Raw genomic sequence first — 17,691 nt, forward strand, 5'->3', positions numbered from 1 at the left:
GTCTGTGTTTCCTGGGAAAATACTTTGTATTTGAAAACACATCTTCTAACCTGGGAATGACTTACTAAAGAAAACATAGACAGCTCAGAGGGTGAAGGACCACGTTAGAAGGGAAAAAGTGAACTCCCACAAGTTGTCCGCTGACCTCTACACACATGCCACACCACATGGGCTCCCCTAAAAATAAGTAAGTGTAATTTAAAAAGTATACACGCATGCTGCACACACACACACACACACACACACACACACACACACACACACGCACATTCACACTGTGATTGTCTCTCCAGACATATGACCAGGTGGGTACATAGATCTCTGTGCAAAGAATCATGTTCATGCTGACCCCATGCAGCTGTACTTGGTGAAGACAGACGCAAACAGGAGCTGTGGAGAAGGGAGCCTAGGCTCTGAGTAGGTATGAGCAAAAGTGGGTGAAGGAGGAGAGGCTGCCTCGATGGCTGCTGGGTAGTGACAGCGGGACACATGTCTGTCCACAGTTGATGGGACATCAGAAGCACCTTCCAGACCCTGGGGCCAGGACAGAACTGTGCAATGGCCCTGTGTCTTGTGAGACCCCTCCCCCCAACCCCCCGGGTATTCTTATTCCACATCAGTGGTGACAGGAAGGTTACTTGAGAGTGGAGGCAGGGGGATGGGAACCTGCTCATTTCTGGGCACTCCTGCAGAATGCCCTGGGATGGCTACAGGATGTGCTCTACGAGGGACAGGTTTGCACCCAGACCATGGGCAGTGAGGACCACAGTAGACAGAGTCTTTCATTTTTCTTAAAGAGGATGGGTTTCTTACAGCACCTAACCTTCAGCATAGCAGCCATGTGGTGGTGGTGGTGGTGGTGGTGGTGGTGGTGGTGGTGGTGGTGGGTGACCACCCAAGGTCAACGATGAATGCCTGGCTCAGAGCAGGTCAGGAGAACTCGACACCCTGGGATCAGTTGCCCAGAGACCTTGGGAGCAGCTGAACAATCCCAGCCCAGAGCCATGGTGCTAGTGGACAACCAAGCTTTTGGGCCCTTCGTGAAGCTACGGATGACAGTGGGGACAGCAAGCGTGGGTGAACTCGTCTTGGGAGAAGCGGCCCATATCGAGTCTGTAGGTGGGTGGAACAGCTGCTGAAACAGGATTTCTGCTGCCTCAGTCTTACTGTTCTGAAATAGTAACTGCAGGCTGAATCCCCCAGCAAGGCCTGCACCGTTGTGGGTGCAGGTGCTGCAGATGGCCCCTGGAACTGAGGGTCTCTGCACGCTACGCGGGAGGGCTAGGAACGAGGGTCGACACGCTCAGGACTAAAGTGAAACAGCCCAGCCTGGAAAGCAGAGAGTCACTTAGGAGCAGTGATTGGATTCAATAGCCAACTTCTAGCCTGAAGTCCGGTGCTCAGAACTGTCTCTGCTCAGAACTTCCAAACTGTTACTACTGAGAGGACCACAACAGAGCCCTGAGAGCGACCACCTGGGAGAAAAACATGCCTACGATTCAGGGGGCCCCTGTGGCCTGGCTAGTAAATGCCCCACCTTCCACTCGACCTAGGAAGTGTGCAGAGCCGGGAGGTTCTCACAGCTATTCGAGAGGTACTTACGGCTATTCGCAGGACTGACGCCTTCACAGAAGTCCATTTGTCCTGTCTTCGGTCTATGACCAAGATGAACCCGATGCCAGCATCTTGCAAACTGAAACAAGGAGAAACACTTGGAGTCAGCATGTGCTGGCAGCAAACCTGGCTTCCACAGGCGCCAGGGACCCCACTGTCCCGTGCCATCTCCACACTATGTGCCACAGTGCATGCCTGAGAGAGGCCTCAGCAGCACCCGGCTTCCGAGGGCCCCGAGGCCCCACCCTGTAACCCCAGACTTTCTTCTGTGAAAAGGAGAGCAGATACTTTCAGTGTTGTTTGTTCCTCGACATCGATCCGCAGATCAGCAGAAGCCCCTCCTCCTGGAACACACCGACATCCTACTGCACTGCAAGGGCCCAGCCTCTTCTTTCAGTGCACGGGCAGCTGATCGAACCTTCAGAGCGAGCCTCAGGACCCCCACGTCACGTTAGTCCTAGCATCTGAGGTCCCGTGTTCATCCACATTAAAAAATGGCTCCTGATGACATCACAATTTTGGGTGAAAATCTCCAAGGCATGTGAAGGCTCCCTGGGGTGTGTGGGGTGTGAGGCGGGAGCTTTCGCCCTCCGCAGCAGCAACATCTGTGGTGAAGGCAGGGCAGCATCGTGTAGCTGGTAGCATGCCCTCAGTCTGTCGGCTCAGCCTGGCGGCAGAAGCCTGAGTCACAGGGTGGAAGTGGGAGGTCTGCTCCTGTTGGGTAATTTCACATCCAAGCCAATTGTGCGATGCCAGCAGCCCCTGCTGCCAGCCAATCCTCAGCAAAGAGGAACGAGACAGGCTGCTGAGGCACCCGCTCTGAATGCCTGATTTCCGAATCTGTGAACGATTCTCAGCAAGCCATTTCTGTACTTAAGTGAAAGTCAGGATTCTACAGTGCAATATAAATTATGCAGTCGGCAAAGACGCTTGCCGCATCTCCATTAATAGAGCATCCTGAGTCCTGGGAAGACCTGTGATGGTGGCACACAAAGCACACACCGGTGTGCTGTGGGCCATCCAACACACAGGGGGATGTAGAGCTCCACATGTTCAGTGACATGCATTACACTCCTGGGGACATGTCCATGTGCAAGTACGTTTTCTCTCACACTGCCTTCTGCTGCTGCTGGCTCAGCAGAGCCGCAGACCCGTTCGCCTGCCCAGCTGGTCCCACTGGACTAGTAGTGTCTGAAGAAGCAGAAACAGAATAGATCCCCAGCTCTGGCCTGAGCAATGTGCACACCTTACATCCTGAGGGAGTACAGGGTCTGAGCCTTCTAAGCGGCCCTACATGGGGCTGCACTGAATTTGCCGTGGTGCTTAATGGTTTGTGGGTGACTCCAACTATCCTGGCCTGGCCTATACCATGTGGTGGCTAGATGGAGTGCAGACCCCTGACAGATTCCTCAGGGATGGGCCACCAACTGTCCCTCAAGGTTGCAGACCACTTTCTCATGATGCATGAGATTTATGTATCCTAAAGTCCTAAGGCCATAGGACAGCTGTGCTAACCAGAACCAACCTACTGTCTCCCTCCTAATCTTCAGAGGAGTGCCCCAGGTCTGCCTCTGTAGCTCTGAGTGAGTCATCTATGGCTGGCCTTCCTAGAGTGAGGAAGAAGACGAAGGCTCAGGACGACGGGTACATGCTGCCATCATCCCAAACCAGTGGGTTAAGGAACATCCATAAAGGGCCAACCTACAGGGCTTCCTAATAGCAGCTACCAACCAAGGGGAGATACTGCTCTTCTGTGATCCACTGTGACCACCTCCAGTTCTTTTTCTGCAAACTTGGAAATAGCAACAGTATCCACCTGCTGGGGTTGCTGTGACCTATGTGCAAATCCAGTAAAACTGGAGATCTATGGCTGGGGTGATCCTTCCACAGGGCAGCACTGCCTGACTCAGTCTCCCACACCCCCCTTTCCTGGAGCAATTTCTATTATGGAGGCATCACAGCCTCTTTCTCCAACCATGGAATCACTTCATGAGTGAGCTAGAGAGTCAGCTAGTAGGTAAACTTGCTTGCCATGCAGTATGAAGGCCTGTGGTTGGATTCTAAGCACCACATAAGGAAAAAGCTAAAACGGTCGTCAGTGTACACTTGTGAGCTTAGAACTGGGAAGGCTGAGGTGGGGGAATCCCTGGGTTGCACTGGTCAGCCATCTGGGCCAAACCAGGGCGTTCCAGATTTGGGGAGAGACCCTGACCCAAAACTAAGGTGGAGCATGATTGGGGAAGTCACCAGATCTTGTCCTTTGACCTTCACATGCACATACATGTGCATTTGCATCTGTACATACATGAACATGCACACATGTTCCATAATTCACATACACCTATAAAGATACCCCTTCACAATTCCACAACAGGCCCTAGACCTGAGACTCTAGCAAGTTCCTGGAGCCAGAATATTCTCTTCAGGGAAACAAATTTTCACATGTCCCCCAGGGTCCTTGAGCCCACCCACCCCCAGGCTAATTCAGAAGCCTGAGAGCCTACATACAGCTTGACATTTCCTGGGTGCATCTGTGCAAATGCCAGGGAAAATGCAGACACTTGTTGTTGGTCATACACAGGCACCACATATTCCTCACCCTCCATCCGTGAAGCTCTGTCCCCCACACCCAGTGCCATGGGCACGGCCTTCACTCACTCATATTTAATGTTGCACAAGTCCATTTGAGTGAAAAAATATTATGACACATGAAACACGGTCTTACTGTTTCTGTTGATGTAATGAAACACTATGACCAAAAGCAACTTGGGAAGAAAAGAGTTTATTCTGGTTTACACTTCCTACTGTTCATCAGTGAAGGAAGTCATATAGGAACCCAAGCAGGGGAGGGACCTGGAAGCAGGAGTTGATGCAGAGGCCATGGAGGGGTGCTGCTTATTAGCTTGCTCCTTTTCATTGTAGAACTGCATAAGAGTGGCCACTAATAACCACACAACACAGGCAACGCTAGGCTGTTAATCCAAACACTATTAATCCAAAAACTCTTCAACTTAGCCTCAGGCAAGGTTTTTAGACAAGGATAGAGAGCAGCCACATTCTTCACCAAAATACCACAAGAAATTGTCTACTAATATTCTCCTCTGAAACATCTTGTACTGAGCCATCATAATCTACATTTTTCTCAATACCACTATCTTCCATGCTCCCACCAGTATGACTCATTAATCTCTTCTCAAAGCATTCAACTGTGATCCTAATCCAAAGTCTCAAAGTTCATATTCTATCAATGAGCACCATGATCAGGCCTGTCACATCGATACCCCACTCCTGGTACCAACTTCTCTCTTAGTCAGTGTTTTATTGCTGTAAAGAGAAGCCATGTACTGGCTGGTTTTGTATGTCAACTTGACACAAGCTGGAGTGATCACAGAAAAAGGAGCCTCTCTTGAGGAAATACCTCCATGAGATCCAGCTATAAGGCAGTTTCTCAATTAGTGATCAAGGGTAGGAGGACTCATTGTGGGTGGTTTCATCCCTAGGCTAGTAGTTCTGGGTTCTATAAGAAATCAAGCTGAGCAAGCCAGGGGAAGCAAGCCAGTAAGCAGCACCCCTACATGGTCTCTGCATCAGCTCCTGCTCCCTGACCTGCTTGAGTTCCAGTCCTGAGTTCCTTTGGTGATGAACAACAATGTGGAAATGTAAGCTGAACAAACCCTTTCCTCCCCAACTTGCTTCTTGGCTATGATGTTTGTGCAGGAATAGAAACCCTGACTAAGACACGCTATGACCATAGCAACTCTTATAAAGAAAAACTCTCATAATTGGGGCTGGCTTACAGTCTCAGAGGTTTAGTCCATTGTCTCAGCATCACAGGCACCCATGGTGCTGAGAGTTCTACATCTGGATCTACAGGCCACAGGAAGTCAGAGAGACACTAGGCCTGGTTTGAGCTTTTAAAACCTCAAAACCCTCCCCCATGACACAGTTCATCCCATAAGGCCACAGCTTCTAAACCTGTCAAATAGTGCTACTCTCCAATGGCCAAGCATTCAAACCTATGAGCCTATAGGGGCCGTTCTCTTTAAAACTACCACAAGTACAAAGAATTAAAAACATACACCAGAGGGATGCTCTAGTGTGTAGGTATAATGCTGTGTGTAGGTATAATGTTTTATTCAAATGCTAATTTCTCTGCCCTCACACCTTGTTTCAATCTGGACACTGCATTGTAATGCTTCTGTCAAGAATCTCCTGTTTCAAGTTTATGTAAACAATGCTCACCATTTATTCTCTGCATGTCAATAAAGCTGATTAGCCAGTGCCTGGGAAGAAGAGAGAATAGGGTGGGACTTCTGCCAGCCAGGGGATGGAGAGAGAAAGAAGGTAACAGATTGAGCCATGAGGAGGGAGGACAGAAGACAGAAGAATGGAAAGCCCTAAATGCAAGTATTATGGAGTTTTGACTGGGAGGTAGCCAGAGTAGCTTAGAGGATTAAAATATATCAATTGACTGTCCAGGCAGTAAAGCCTTAAGTAAATCTTGGTCTTTCTGTGTCATTATTAGGGAATTCACCAGAATAAAGAAAACCAGCTGCTGCATTAATTTATAGCCTACCTTTATATTAAAATCAACATTTACAGGTATGTTTCCGGTGGTCCGCCCACTGTAGCTAGCTTATGGCTTGACAGTTGAGCCTGGGAAGGCATCTGTGACCTCATCCCACTGCCCACGGCTCACAGTCTGGGACACAGAGAACCCCTGGGGCAGTAGGTTCCATCAGGAGTCCGGCCAGCCGGGGCCAGGCCCCACTTTCTGGGTGAGGACCTTCTGACTTTCTGTATGGCTGTGGGCCAAGTGTGGGAGCAACAAACCACAGTCCTTGACCAAGGCCTCATAGTGACTCTGTGAAGGTGGGGCTCCATCTTGTTAAGCACAGAAAAGGTTGCTTTTTTTTTTTGACCATTGTCACAGAGCCCAGATAGTGACCTGCTACACTCGGTCACTAGGACACTATGGCTGCCTCCCAGGGTTACACTCACTGTAGGAAATCTTGGAAGGAAGCAGCCTCCCTTTTCTCACCATCACTGGCAGCCTCCAGTCTCAGGAAGTCACAGCCCTTATGTCCTTCCACATGGCCTCAGGCAGTCCCTCCTGCTGCTGCCAACATCTCCCTCCTCCCAAGCCAAGGGGCAGGAGCACTAATCTCTATGAAGAGAAGGCTCAGCTGAGGGTGGTGCCTCATAGTGCCTATTGGCCTGCACTATCAGCAGGCCAGGCACTGAAATTGGCCCCAGGAGGGTGGTGGCGGTTTCCTGCAGGGAGATGTCCTGGGCCTTGAGACAGCTATGGCTGTCTACAGGTGAAGAACTGGAGGAGGCAGCATGTGGTAGCCTCAGATGTTCTTGAGCATTCAGGCACCAGCATTTAGAGATACCCACTGTGGTCCACAGTCCTAAAACATGTGAGGGGGATTTAGGTATACTTTATCCAAAAAAGGCCCAGAAGTGTCACAAAACCTGCTTCAGGAGTTTGGAATTTGCTGGAACCTTCTCTCAGGTCATTGTTTTGAAGGTCTGAGGTCTGACCACTAGGCAGAAAGCAATCATAGAAGGACAGGCACAGGGCCAGGGTCTGTCCTGCAACAGACATAAATGCTCAGCTGATTCATATTTCCCCATAGACCTAGCTCAGCAGGATCTTCTTGTCAGACCTAGCAGGGGCATCAGGAGGGCCTACTTCATCCCACATTGGTTTGGGGCAGCCTCCCTGCCTCCCTGAACCCTCACGGCATATAATCCTGTCCTTGTTCTACACAGTTTGGGGTGCCATTACTGTGATACAGCTGTTTGGGGGTAACCCATGAACATGTAAGAAGCCCAGGCAATTCACAACTTTGAAAAGATGGACTTAGATGGACCTTTCTTGGCTTGTCATTGGTGTCATCTGCCCAGGAGAGGTTAGGGTGTCATCTGCCCAGAAGAGGTTAGCCTTATAGCTCACATCAGTAGGTGAGTCATGGGTAACAGTAAATACTCAAGGGCCAGCAGCAGGAGTGAGTGGGTGTTGGGGCTGGGGTACAGCAGCTAGCACTCAGAACCCACAGCTTAAACCCATAGACACTGGCATCCCAGTGGTGGGTAGAGGGCTGGTCATGTTCCCCTGTGGTGCCTGGAGGAAGGGAACAGGCATATGAGATCAGCAGAGGGTGTGGGGTCCTGGAGAGAGGCAGCTAGGATGAGACAAGCAGGGGCCCAGGGATCTCAAGATAGGTTCACCACGGATGGAACATCTCTGTCTGGTGGGACGTGTCTCCTCGATTTCTCAGTGTGTGAAATGTCCCATTCTACGAGTGTCATTGTCTTAGTGACATTGGAGTTTAAAAGCAGGTCTTGGAGTACAGTGTACAATATTTACAAACTAGTTATAAGGATGGAAAGGGCGGGGGTGGGGAGTATGTGAAACCAGGGTCAGAGGAGCCATGAGGCTCACAGTAAACCTGACTTAACAATGGTTTGACTAATGGTGCCCTCATGTGGTCAGCATGAAGCTGCACATTCAGGAGGATGCTGGAGGTGGATTGTTAACTCCCCCTGGCCTCCTCCTACCAGATGCCCGGGCCTCACAGGTTGAAGCCACAGCTGACTGCCTAGAGAGCATAAAGGGACAATTTCTGAGGACCCAGTAAGTGCACAAGGGCAGGCAGGTCCAGGACAAGAAGGCCATATCCCTGAGGTTGCCCATCTTCCCAAGGTTGCCTGGTTGGCTCTTGTGGGTTCAGGGGATTTTAGCATTGGCCCAGGAGGCTCAGAGTCAGCCAGCAGACTGATAGCTTTATTAGACTTTCCTGAAACACATGGAACCTATCGGGTCCCTTCTGGGCAGGAACAGGGATGGGGCCACAGAACTGGGTATGCCCCTCCCACCTGTGATAGTATTTCTTTTGCCTGGCTCTGGGCAGGTGTCCCGAGACTCAAGACTCTCTGGAGGCCCAGGTTCATGCTGTGGGCTGGTGAAGGGCAGAGGAGCTCAAACCCTAACCAAAGTATTCCTTGCTCTGGAGGACGGGGAGACTAATGGAACCCACAGTTCCACCACAGCCACTGGGCATAACGAGCCTTTCTCTGAACATTTGAGAGGAGAAGTCAGAGACCCTGCTGTCAAAATGGCCTGAATCAGCCCCACTCACAGCCATCTTGGCTAAGTAGCCTCTGCCCTTGTTTTCCCTCGCTATCTTAGATCCATGGTCTCTCCAAAGATGGTTTCTGTGAGCGCTGCTGAACTCAAGTCCCAAATAAGTCTGTGCACAGAACGAGAGCTCATCTCTCCTCACAAAGAATGTGTGTGTGTTCGTGTGTTCAGGTGAGCATGAGTGTGTGCACACATGCAGTGGGGGAGCTGCAGCCACTCGCTGTCTCCATTGTGGCTCCAGGGCATTTGTTAGTGTCCTCCCTGAGCGCTGCCCAAGGTTGCCAAGACCTCTCCTCAGACAACTCTTCTACCCTGGAACTAGAATTTTAACAAGTAGCACTCTGACTCACTAGCTAGCTCACAGCCATTGCCAACTCCCTGAACAGTCAGCACTGTGTGACAGGGTTGAGAAGGGCCTGGGGAAGGCTAATGGGGAAGGCCCAGAGCCACTATTTGTGCCTCCCAGAGCTTCCTTATGGTACAGTGGCACACCCTCTAGCAGGGTGATGGCAGCTGTCCTTCCTCTTGGACAAAGGAGCAGAACAGTCACTGCCCTTGCCCCTGAACACGAGGCATGCCCTGTTAACATGACATGCGTCACAGCCTGCAGCTGCCCAGTGTGTGGTAACCCCCAGCCACATGAGAGCAGAAACAACTGTTTTGTTTTCCTTCATTTTAAATTTAAGTGGCCACACGTGGTCAGTGACTGTCACACTGGATGACAGTAACAGAGAAAGATAACTAATGAGCACTGAAGAGGAAGTGGCTTCTGGTGGGGTTAGGAGAATGTGCCACACAAGCACAGGGCGGGACCTCATGAGAAGTCCCCACAGAGAGAGTCTTCAAGGGCAGAAGTCACAGGGACTCCGGGAAGCTTCAGAGGCTCTCAGTGCTCAAAGCCCTGGACTTTACAAATAAAATGCTGTTGTGGGAAGCTGAGGTCTCAAGCAGTCCCTGAGAGCCCTGGGATGGGATGGTGGGCGTGTCCACCTGAGTTCTTTCCCTCTGTAGTCCTCTTGTCCCGGTTCAGCTATCAGTGGGGTCTGAGCTCCCCCTGGAAGCCACACACAGTGACCATCCAGATAAGCATTGTCACAGACAACAGCAGAGGGTGGCTGTCTTGGAGAGTTGTTTGTTTGTTTGTTTGTTTGTCTGTTTTTATCAACTTGACTCGAGCTACACTCATCTGGGATGAGGGACTCTCAGTTGAGAAAATGCTGTAGGCAAGCCTGTAAGGCATTTTCTTAGTGATTGATGGAGGAGGGTCCAGTCCATTGTGGGTGGGGCCATCCCTGGGATGGTGGTCTTGGGTTCTTTAAGAAAGCAGGCTGAGAAAGCCACAAGGAACAAGCCAGTAAGCAGCGCTCCTCCTTGGCCTCTGCGTCTGCTCCTGCCTCTGGGTTCCTGCCCTGATTTCCTTCAATGATGGCATAGTGCTGTGAAAGTGTAAGCCAAGAACCCTTTCCTCCCCAAGTTGCTTTTGGTTATGTTGTTCCGTGATAGCAATAGTCACCCTAAGTAAGGCAGAGGAGCAGACTCTGGATACTCGAGACTCAAGGGAGACCTGGGGAGACATTTAGGAACGGCCACCAACAGGGGACAAACGTGAAAACCTACTAACTGCCCTTCATCACAGTAGGGCCCTAACCAAGAGAGCATGGGTCCCCAAATCCCCTGTTGACAGGCAGGTACACTTAGCCCACTTACACTGTGGAGGAAGCAGTAACCAAGGCCAGCAAGAAGGATGCCCTAAAGCACTGCTGGACGCAAGGCAAGCTGACGCTGCCCACCACATGTGGGAGTGAGCAGTCGTGAGGTTAACCAGCCTTTAGCTGTGGTTCCCGGTGAGGAGGAAGCAGAGGCACAGCCTTGGTATTTAAGAGCAGCGTGGCAGTGGCTTGGCACACGCATGGCTGCACACACACACACTCTACCAGAACATTCTCACTCCATGGAAAGTTCCGTCTGAATTCAGGGCACATCTGGCTGCTTTGGGGCCCGTGGGAATGCCCAGCAAGGGAGGGTCAAACAGGTACTCTAGAAGACAGCATCCACTCTACCTGACAGAGAGTATGAGTTGTGTCTCTGTCTGTCCCTTATCTCCACCTCCAAGGGTCCTCACAGCTGTAAGTCATCTCAGGGAGCGCGTGTCTCTGCATACTTGTGAGTGTGAGTGTGTGTGTGTGTGTGTGTGTGAGTGTCTGTGTGTGTCTCTGTGTGTGTGAGTGTGTGTGTGTGTGAGTGTCTCTGTGTGAGTGTGTGTGTGTCTGTGTGTGTGTGTGTGTGTGTGAGTGATGTGTGTGTGTGTGAGAGAGTGTCTGTGTGTGAATGTGTGTGTGTGTGTGTGTGTGTGTGTGTGTGTGTGTGTGTGTGTGTGTGTGTGTGTGTGTGTGTGTGTGTGTGTGTGTGTGTGTGTGTGTGTGTGTGTGTGTGTGAGTGTGTGTGTGTGTGTGTGTGTGTGAGTGTCTGTGTGTGAATGTGTGGTGAGTATGAGTGTGTGTGTGTGAGTGTGTGTGTGAATGTGTGTGTGTGTGTGTGTGTGTGAGAGTGTCTGTGTGTGAATGTGTGGTGAGTATGAGTGTGTGTGAGTGTGTGTGGGTGTGTGTGAGTGTCTGTGTGTGAATGTGTGAGTGTCTGTGTGTGATGTGTGTGTGTGAGTGTCTGTGTGTGAATGAGTGTGTGTGTATGAGTGTGTGAGTGAGTACGCGTGTGTGTTCACGTCTGTGTGCATCTGTCTTGTTCATTTCTGCCTGCATGTTGCAGGGCAATTATGTGGTGTATGCATCTGTACATGCGTGAGCCATGCAGGCACCTTTTAGGAACAGGTCCTCATCACCAAGAACGGCTGGGAGAGGAGGCCCATTGGCCTGTGTGGCTGGAGAAGCTTTGTGAACGGAGGGTGGGCGTGCTGCATGGGAAGGTGGCCCGATGTCTTACGGCTGCTCCCAGTCCTCTGACTGAAAAGGGCCTCGGGTGATTTATTGGTGATCTGCTTAAGAGCACGTCTGTCTGTGCTTCACTATGAATTTATGCTTGGACCAGTGTGTCTTAGCAACTAAATATGGAGGTTGTACAGCAAGCAGCTTCGGGGCCTGCTCACAGGGCAGGGCAAGGCGGCCTATCTGTGGTCAGTGATCAGCATGCTCCAAAAAGCAGAGACCTCCACTAGCCTCTTTCACCCTTGCCACAGGACACTGGCCCCACAGAAGAACTTTTTTTTTAAAAAAACTCTTTTTTTTTTTTTTTTTCGGAGCTGGGGACCGAACCCAGGGCCTTGCGCTTGCTAGGCAAGCGCTCTACCACTGAGCTAAATCCCCAACCCCCCACAGAAGAACTTAATAACCGTGGCTGCAGAATCCCCCAGGAGCCAATGGCAGCTACAGCAAAGAGAACCATGCGGTGGCCACCAGAGATGGGTCTTTCCTCTGATCCAACCGTTTTCAGGGTTGGTGAGCCTGGTATGATTTCCTCCTTCTTTTCAATATTCATTTATTCTCTCTACCTTCTCCCTCTCTCCAAGGTTTCCTGTGTAAAGCAGCAGATCTCAAACTTGTGGTCCTCCTGCCTCAGCCTCCTGAGTGCTGAGCTGACAGTAGGAACTACACCTGGCTCCCTTGAGTATTCTTAAAATTTGCATCTTAATCTGATTTGCTTCGCTTCTCCATATGGTAGGATGTGTACGTGTATAAACATGTAAATGCACATGTGTAACCATGGATACAAGTATTGTGTAATGTGTATATGGATGAGTACATATGCATGAACAGGTGTGTACAAAAATTCATGTGTGAACACGTTGGAAACACACAGGGATGTGCGTGCATGTGAGAGTGTGCATGTGCAGAGCACAAGTGTGAACCTTTGCATATATGTGAGCATGTATGAGTTCATTTGTGAACATGAGTATGTATACATGCATAACTGCATGGGTTAACTGTGCGTGTTAACCTGTACATGTGTACATGTGTGACTGTGAGAATACATGAGTGTGTGCACGAGTGTACACATACACATGAGTGAGCATACATGTCTGAAGACAGCCTTGGTGGACTTTCTTGGACCTGGAGGTGGTCAGGGAGCTTGGAGATTGCCTTGGCTAGTGCGGGGCTGGTGAGGCTGGCTTTACCATCATGAGAAGAGCCTGCGGTGGCTCCGAATGACTGACACTCAGAGGTGCCCTGCAGGCTCTGCAGCATCTCCCACAGAGATCTGCGAGCACTAGCTCAGCCTTGAGAAAGAAATGAACCGTGGCAGGCAAGGATAGCAAGTCTTCTGTCTGCTCCATCTTCCTCGCTGGGCTGCAGCTCATCCTCTCACTTGGGGTTTCCACTACAGAGCCTCTTCCCTTCTCTGTCACTCAGCTACCTCTGTGGTCTTGTCAGCAAGCTAAGTAGGGATCTCTCTGTGTGCCCTCCGTTTCTCTCCAATATTCTGTCACGTTTGCTCCAATCACCCAAAGTGTCCTCAGCAGGGCCCTAACATGCTGGGACAAACCAGAGGAACAGGACTCCTGATACTTACCGAAGGGACAGGGAGGGCGTGGGGCTACTCACAGTAGCAGGCACAGCACAGTACTGACCTAGAAACCCATGAACCAGAAGCACCTACAGGACCCAGTGGTCCCTGCTCCACAGGGCCAGCTTGAGTTCACCTCTACTTCCTGGCTCAGTAGATCCTCCTCTTCCGGGGACACACAGGGCTCTGTGTTAACTCCTCCCCTGTTCCACCCATCAGCCCTACCCGCCAACTCCCACCCACTCGTAGCCAGGCTGTCTGGGCATCAGTCTGAGAGAGCCGCCTCTCCTTGGATGAATCTCAGATGAAACACAACCACGTCTCTAGCCTCTCCCTCAGCTCAATGACAGATAGAAGACAAGCAGGTCTCAGGGAACCCTCCAGTTGCCCAGTCTCCGACTGAGACTGCTGAAACATTCAGTTTTATGACCCAAACAGTTATATTCTGGGCTTCTCCGATGCGAGGCAGTCATTATCGGACTGGCTAGATTACAGCGTTTAAACTGATCAAATGAGTCTTCCTTCCTTTAATACACATTCATGGGTTCTGGTCCTCCAGGGAATCGTGGCTGATACAAACACCAAGGACATCGGCTGTTGCTGCTTCTGCTCTCTTGGTTTCCAGCAGCCACCTCAGGGGACTTCCTTGGAACTGATGACCAGATTAGAAGGGGAGCCAGGCTCCTTGATAAATTGAGCCTCAGCTGTAGAATGTCTTCTTCCAAAGACACGACCATATGGTGCCTTTCCCAGGCGTGGAAAGACTCACTCACCATGGATCTTTGAGTCCAGAATGGACAGTGACTAGTGACACTTTAAAAGAGAAAAGTGACTATATTTTGTTTTCTTGAAACAGCTCTCACTAGTAGCTTATGCTGGACTTGAACTTGGGATTAAGTGCTGGGATTACTGTAATGCCAAGTAGTCCGTGGGAGCCCAGGACCTACAACAGTGGACTCTGAGCTGTGAACCCATTCCTCAACGAAGCTCCACCCTGACTCAGGACCCCAGGGTCTCAATCAAGCAGAAAATACCACAAATCCAGCTCTGGCTTCAGCAGCCCCTACCTGGGGATGCTGGTGAGATAGGTCATGACATTCTGGAACTCCTTGTCTGGGATCTCGCTGAAGGCTGGGTAGTCAGGGAAGGTGATGACTGGGCTTCCGTCCTGTCCCCGCCCACCTGAGGAGGAAAAAGGGGGAGATAGTCAGCAGAGCCTCAGTGTCCTAGCTGTCTCCAACAGAGCCACAGAGACTTCTTGGACACAGGGTGTTTCAATTAACCCTCATCAAAGAAGCTTCTCTTTGTGGTAAATGGAGACCCTCACGAAACCACAGCTGGACACATGCAGGGACCAAGGGGCTGTGGGAGCCCAGCCTTCGGTGGGTACTTTTTTTTTTTTTTTTGGTTCTTTTTTTCGGAGCTGGGGACCGAACCTAGGGCCTTGCGCTTCCTAGGCAAGCGCTCTACCACTGAGCTAAATCCCCAACCCCTCGGTGGGTACTTTTACATCACATGCCCTGCATCTATGCCTCAGGGAACATCTCGGAAGCAGGAGTAGAAGGACTTTAAGATCTAGGAAACTAGGAATTCTTCTGTGAAACGGTTGTTCCTAGCAATGGCTGTATAAACAAGACAGTCCAAGAGACTCCCGAAACATTGCAAACTATTGCTGCTGCCTTTGGCTGCCCCCTAGGTGGAAGGTAAGTTCCTATTATGGGGACACCATGTTCTTCAGACACAGGAGCCCAGAGGACCTGAGCTGGATGTGACCTAAAGCTTTCTCCCTGAAGACTAGCTTTGGTGGTACCACAAGGCACAAGGGGAGCTGTACTCAGATGTATGCCTATGAACCTTAACAAAGACCAACATGGCGCCATACATAAACTCGGGGTGCAGTAGCGGCTTGCATACCTGGAGGTAACAAACAGCTTTCTAATTGGACTTAGGCTCACTTAACAAGAGGGAAACCATGCTGGTGTGAAAACTATTCAACAACCTGGGGTTAGGAAGACCATGGACCTTGGAGGAGAACCTTCAACTACCACTTTATAAACAAGCACAGTTCCTAACTACATTCTGAATACTTATCCTTACACCAACAGACAAGTATAGTTCTCATCCTCCGTCAAAGAAGCTTCTCTTTGCAATGGACAGAAAGAATTACAGAAGACCAGAACTAAGCAAAGTGCAGGGACCAAGAGATAGTGTGGAGCCCAGTCCCAACTGACACACCTACAACACGGCTCCTTACTTAAGGCCAGGATCACTGCCAAAGGGGGCAGAAAAACTGCAATACTGGAAAAACGGATTTCTCTGTGATACTGTGCCTCCCAGAAATGCCAAAAAGATTATGCCCATGAAGCCTCATCAACATGACTATCTAAACAAGACCTGATCAATGAGGATACCAACAGACACGCTAACGGGAAGTGGGGAAGATCACAGAGCCTCAACCCTGGACAGGAAACTATAGGCAACTAGGGGATGCTGGGGGTGGGAGGAGTGGTCTTCTCCAGGACAGAGCCCCCACTGACAAATACCAAGCAGTCACCCTTGAGATCATATTCATACGTGTAACATTATATAGAATGAGTGGTTGCATTTATATATTTAGGAACACACACACACACACACACACACACACACACACACACACACATTTGTAACAACAACTAAAGAAAAAGAGGCCATGAATTTAAGAGAGAACGAGGAAATTTGAAAGAGGGAAGTGCATGGGAAGGGGCAGAGGGGAAGCAGAGGGGGATAATGGTGGATTATATTATATAAAAAACTGTTATAAAGACATAAAATTTCACAAAAGGATGAGAGTATCAGAAGCTAGCCCTCTGAAGCTGGATATTCATTTAAAAAATCAGGGGACTTCAAATTGATAGAAAGCCTTTGTGAGTACAAAAGATTTTCCACACTGATTTAATAGTTTCACAGGTATTATTAGGGGTTTGTCTCTTCGGTGTGTTTAACAAAACACCATTGGCTCAGAGCTTATAAACAACAGAAGTTTCCTTATCGCCGCTGTGTGGGCTGGAAGTCTTGGGTCAGGGCATCGGCAGCCTCAGGGTTTGGTGTAAGGGTGTCCCTGCTTGATGCACCATTACGTCATGAAGCCGGTCTCCTGAAACCAGCTCTCGAGAGGCTGGGCCTCAGTGGAGGTGGGGGTGGGGGGAACACTCATTCAGACCGAAGCAGCTGTCTGTGGTGTCTCAGATGCACCCGGCTGTGGACCCCTGAAGCTATCCAGAAGCTGCTGGGTGTGACACTTCTCAGTCGGCAGGAGTTGTGCTGGTTACTGCCACTGGATATTCTCTGGGCACTCAGGGCTCCCAGGCAGCTGCCTGCTTCAGTTTCTCTCCAGGGTGATGCTCAAGAGCAGAGGCTGCCCAGGCTGACTGAGGACTCTGAAGCAGGTGATGCCATGAAGGTCTGAGGAGCCTGCCCCAAACGCAGCATTGAGTGGAGAGGGTGGTTCAGGACCCTGGGATACTCCACAGGGTATGTGGTAGCCTCATTTTGGAGAAAACTTCAGAACAGCTGTAAGTCTGCCATTAAAGCTGCCATGGGGACACGAGGCTGGAACACTGGCGAAGCACCAGCTGTGGGAAAGGCCATGAGCCCCATGGGGCCCCAGAAGCTACGGGCCGGCTATGTGGCTGCTCTGCCAGGTAGAGTGGGCAGCGTGAGGCTCGTCAGCCTTCCATCTTTGCACATTCAGTCGGGAGGCTGGAGGAGTGGTCCTGCCCAGCGTCCCTGATTAACACATTTCCATCTAAACGGTGCCTGCCGGGTGCTGTGAGGAATGGCCACACCACGGCTCAAGGGAAAGCCTGGGGGGTATCTCTCGTGAAGAATATGGATTTCGGTGGCTGAGAATAAGTACTCTGCCAGCCCAATTTCCATCTACAGCAGAGGAGACAGTAAGGTATACAGTCCTGCAGCACTGGGCACTGAAGCTCGTAGATGACAGTGAGCTCATCTTCTGGTCCACTGTATTCATAAAACCCCTTAACTGTGCAGTAGAACGGAGGGCAGGCCAGGGTTGGCTGTAAGTAGGAAGCTGTGTCTTCGAGGACGGAAATGGTCAGGCAAGGAGAAGAGGGATGGTCCAAGGCATGGACGCAGCTTAGGTACAGTGAGAGTGCAGATCCTTAGGTAAGGCACCTAAGGGTGTCCAAGTGACTGCGGCGTGGGACCAAGAGGATGAAGGCACCTGCTGAAATGTCCCAGGCGTGTCTCCACCAACAGCGACACAAACACAGATGGTCCGGCTTGTAGATATGGTAGACATTCAAGTTCACACTGAACATTTCATAGTAGATGTTCACACACTTGATCACCTCCAGTTATCAGCTCGCAGCTGCCCCGCTTGGCTCAGTAGGCCCTCCAAGTCGCAG

The 17,691-nt window shown here is 50.5% G+C and overlaps 1 protein-coding gene across 1 annotated transcript in view; it reads right to left on the bottom strand.

Annotated features, from left to right (window-relative positions):
* Mcf2l (MCF.2 cell line derived transforming sequence like) overlaps window positions 1-17,691 on the bottom strand; it is a 148,036-nt gene that overhangs the window by 37,681 nt on the left and 92,664 nt on the right. The window contains 2 exon segments of the mRNA XM_032919323.1: window positions 1,603-1,693; window positions 14,347-14,461. Coding sequence (XP_032775214.1) covers window positions 1,603-1,693; window positions 14,347-14,461 — 206 coding nt within the window.

This window comes from Rattus rattus, chromosome 13 (genome assembly GCF_011064425.1).
Source record: "Rattus rattus isolate New Zealand chromosome 13, Rrattus_CSIRO_v1, whole genome shotgun sequence".
Taxonomy (NCBI): Eukaryota; Metazoa; Chordata; class Mammalia; order Rodentia; family Muridae; genus Rattus; species Rattus rattus.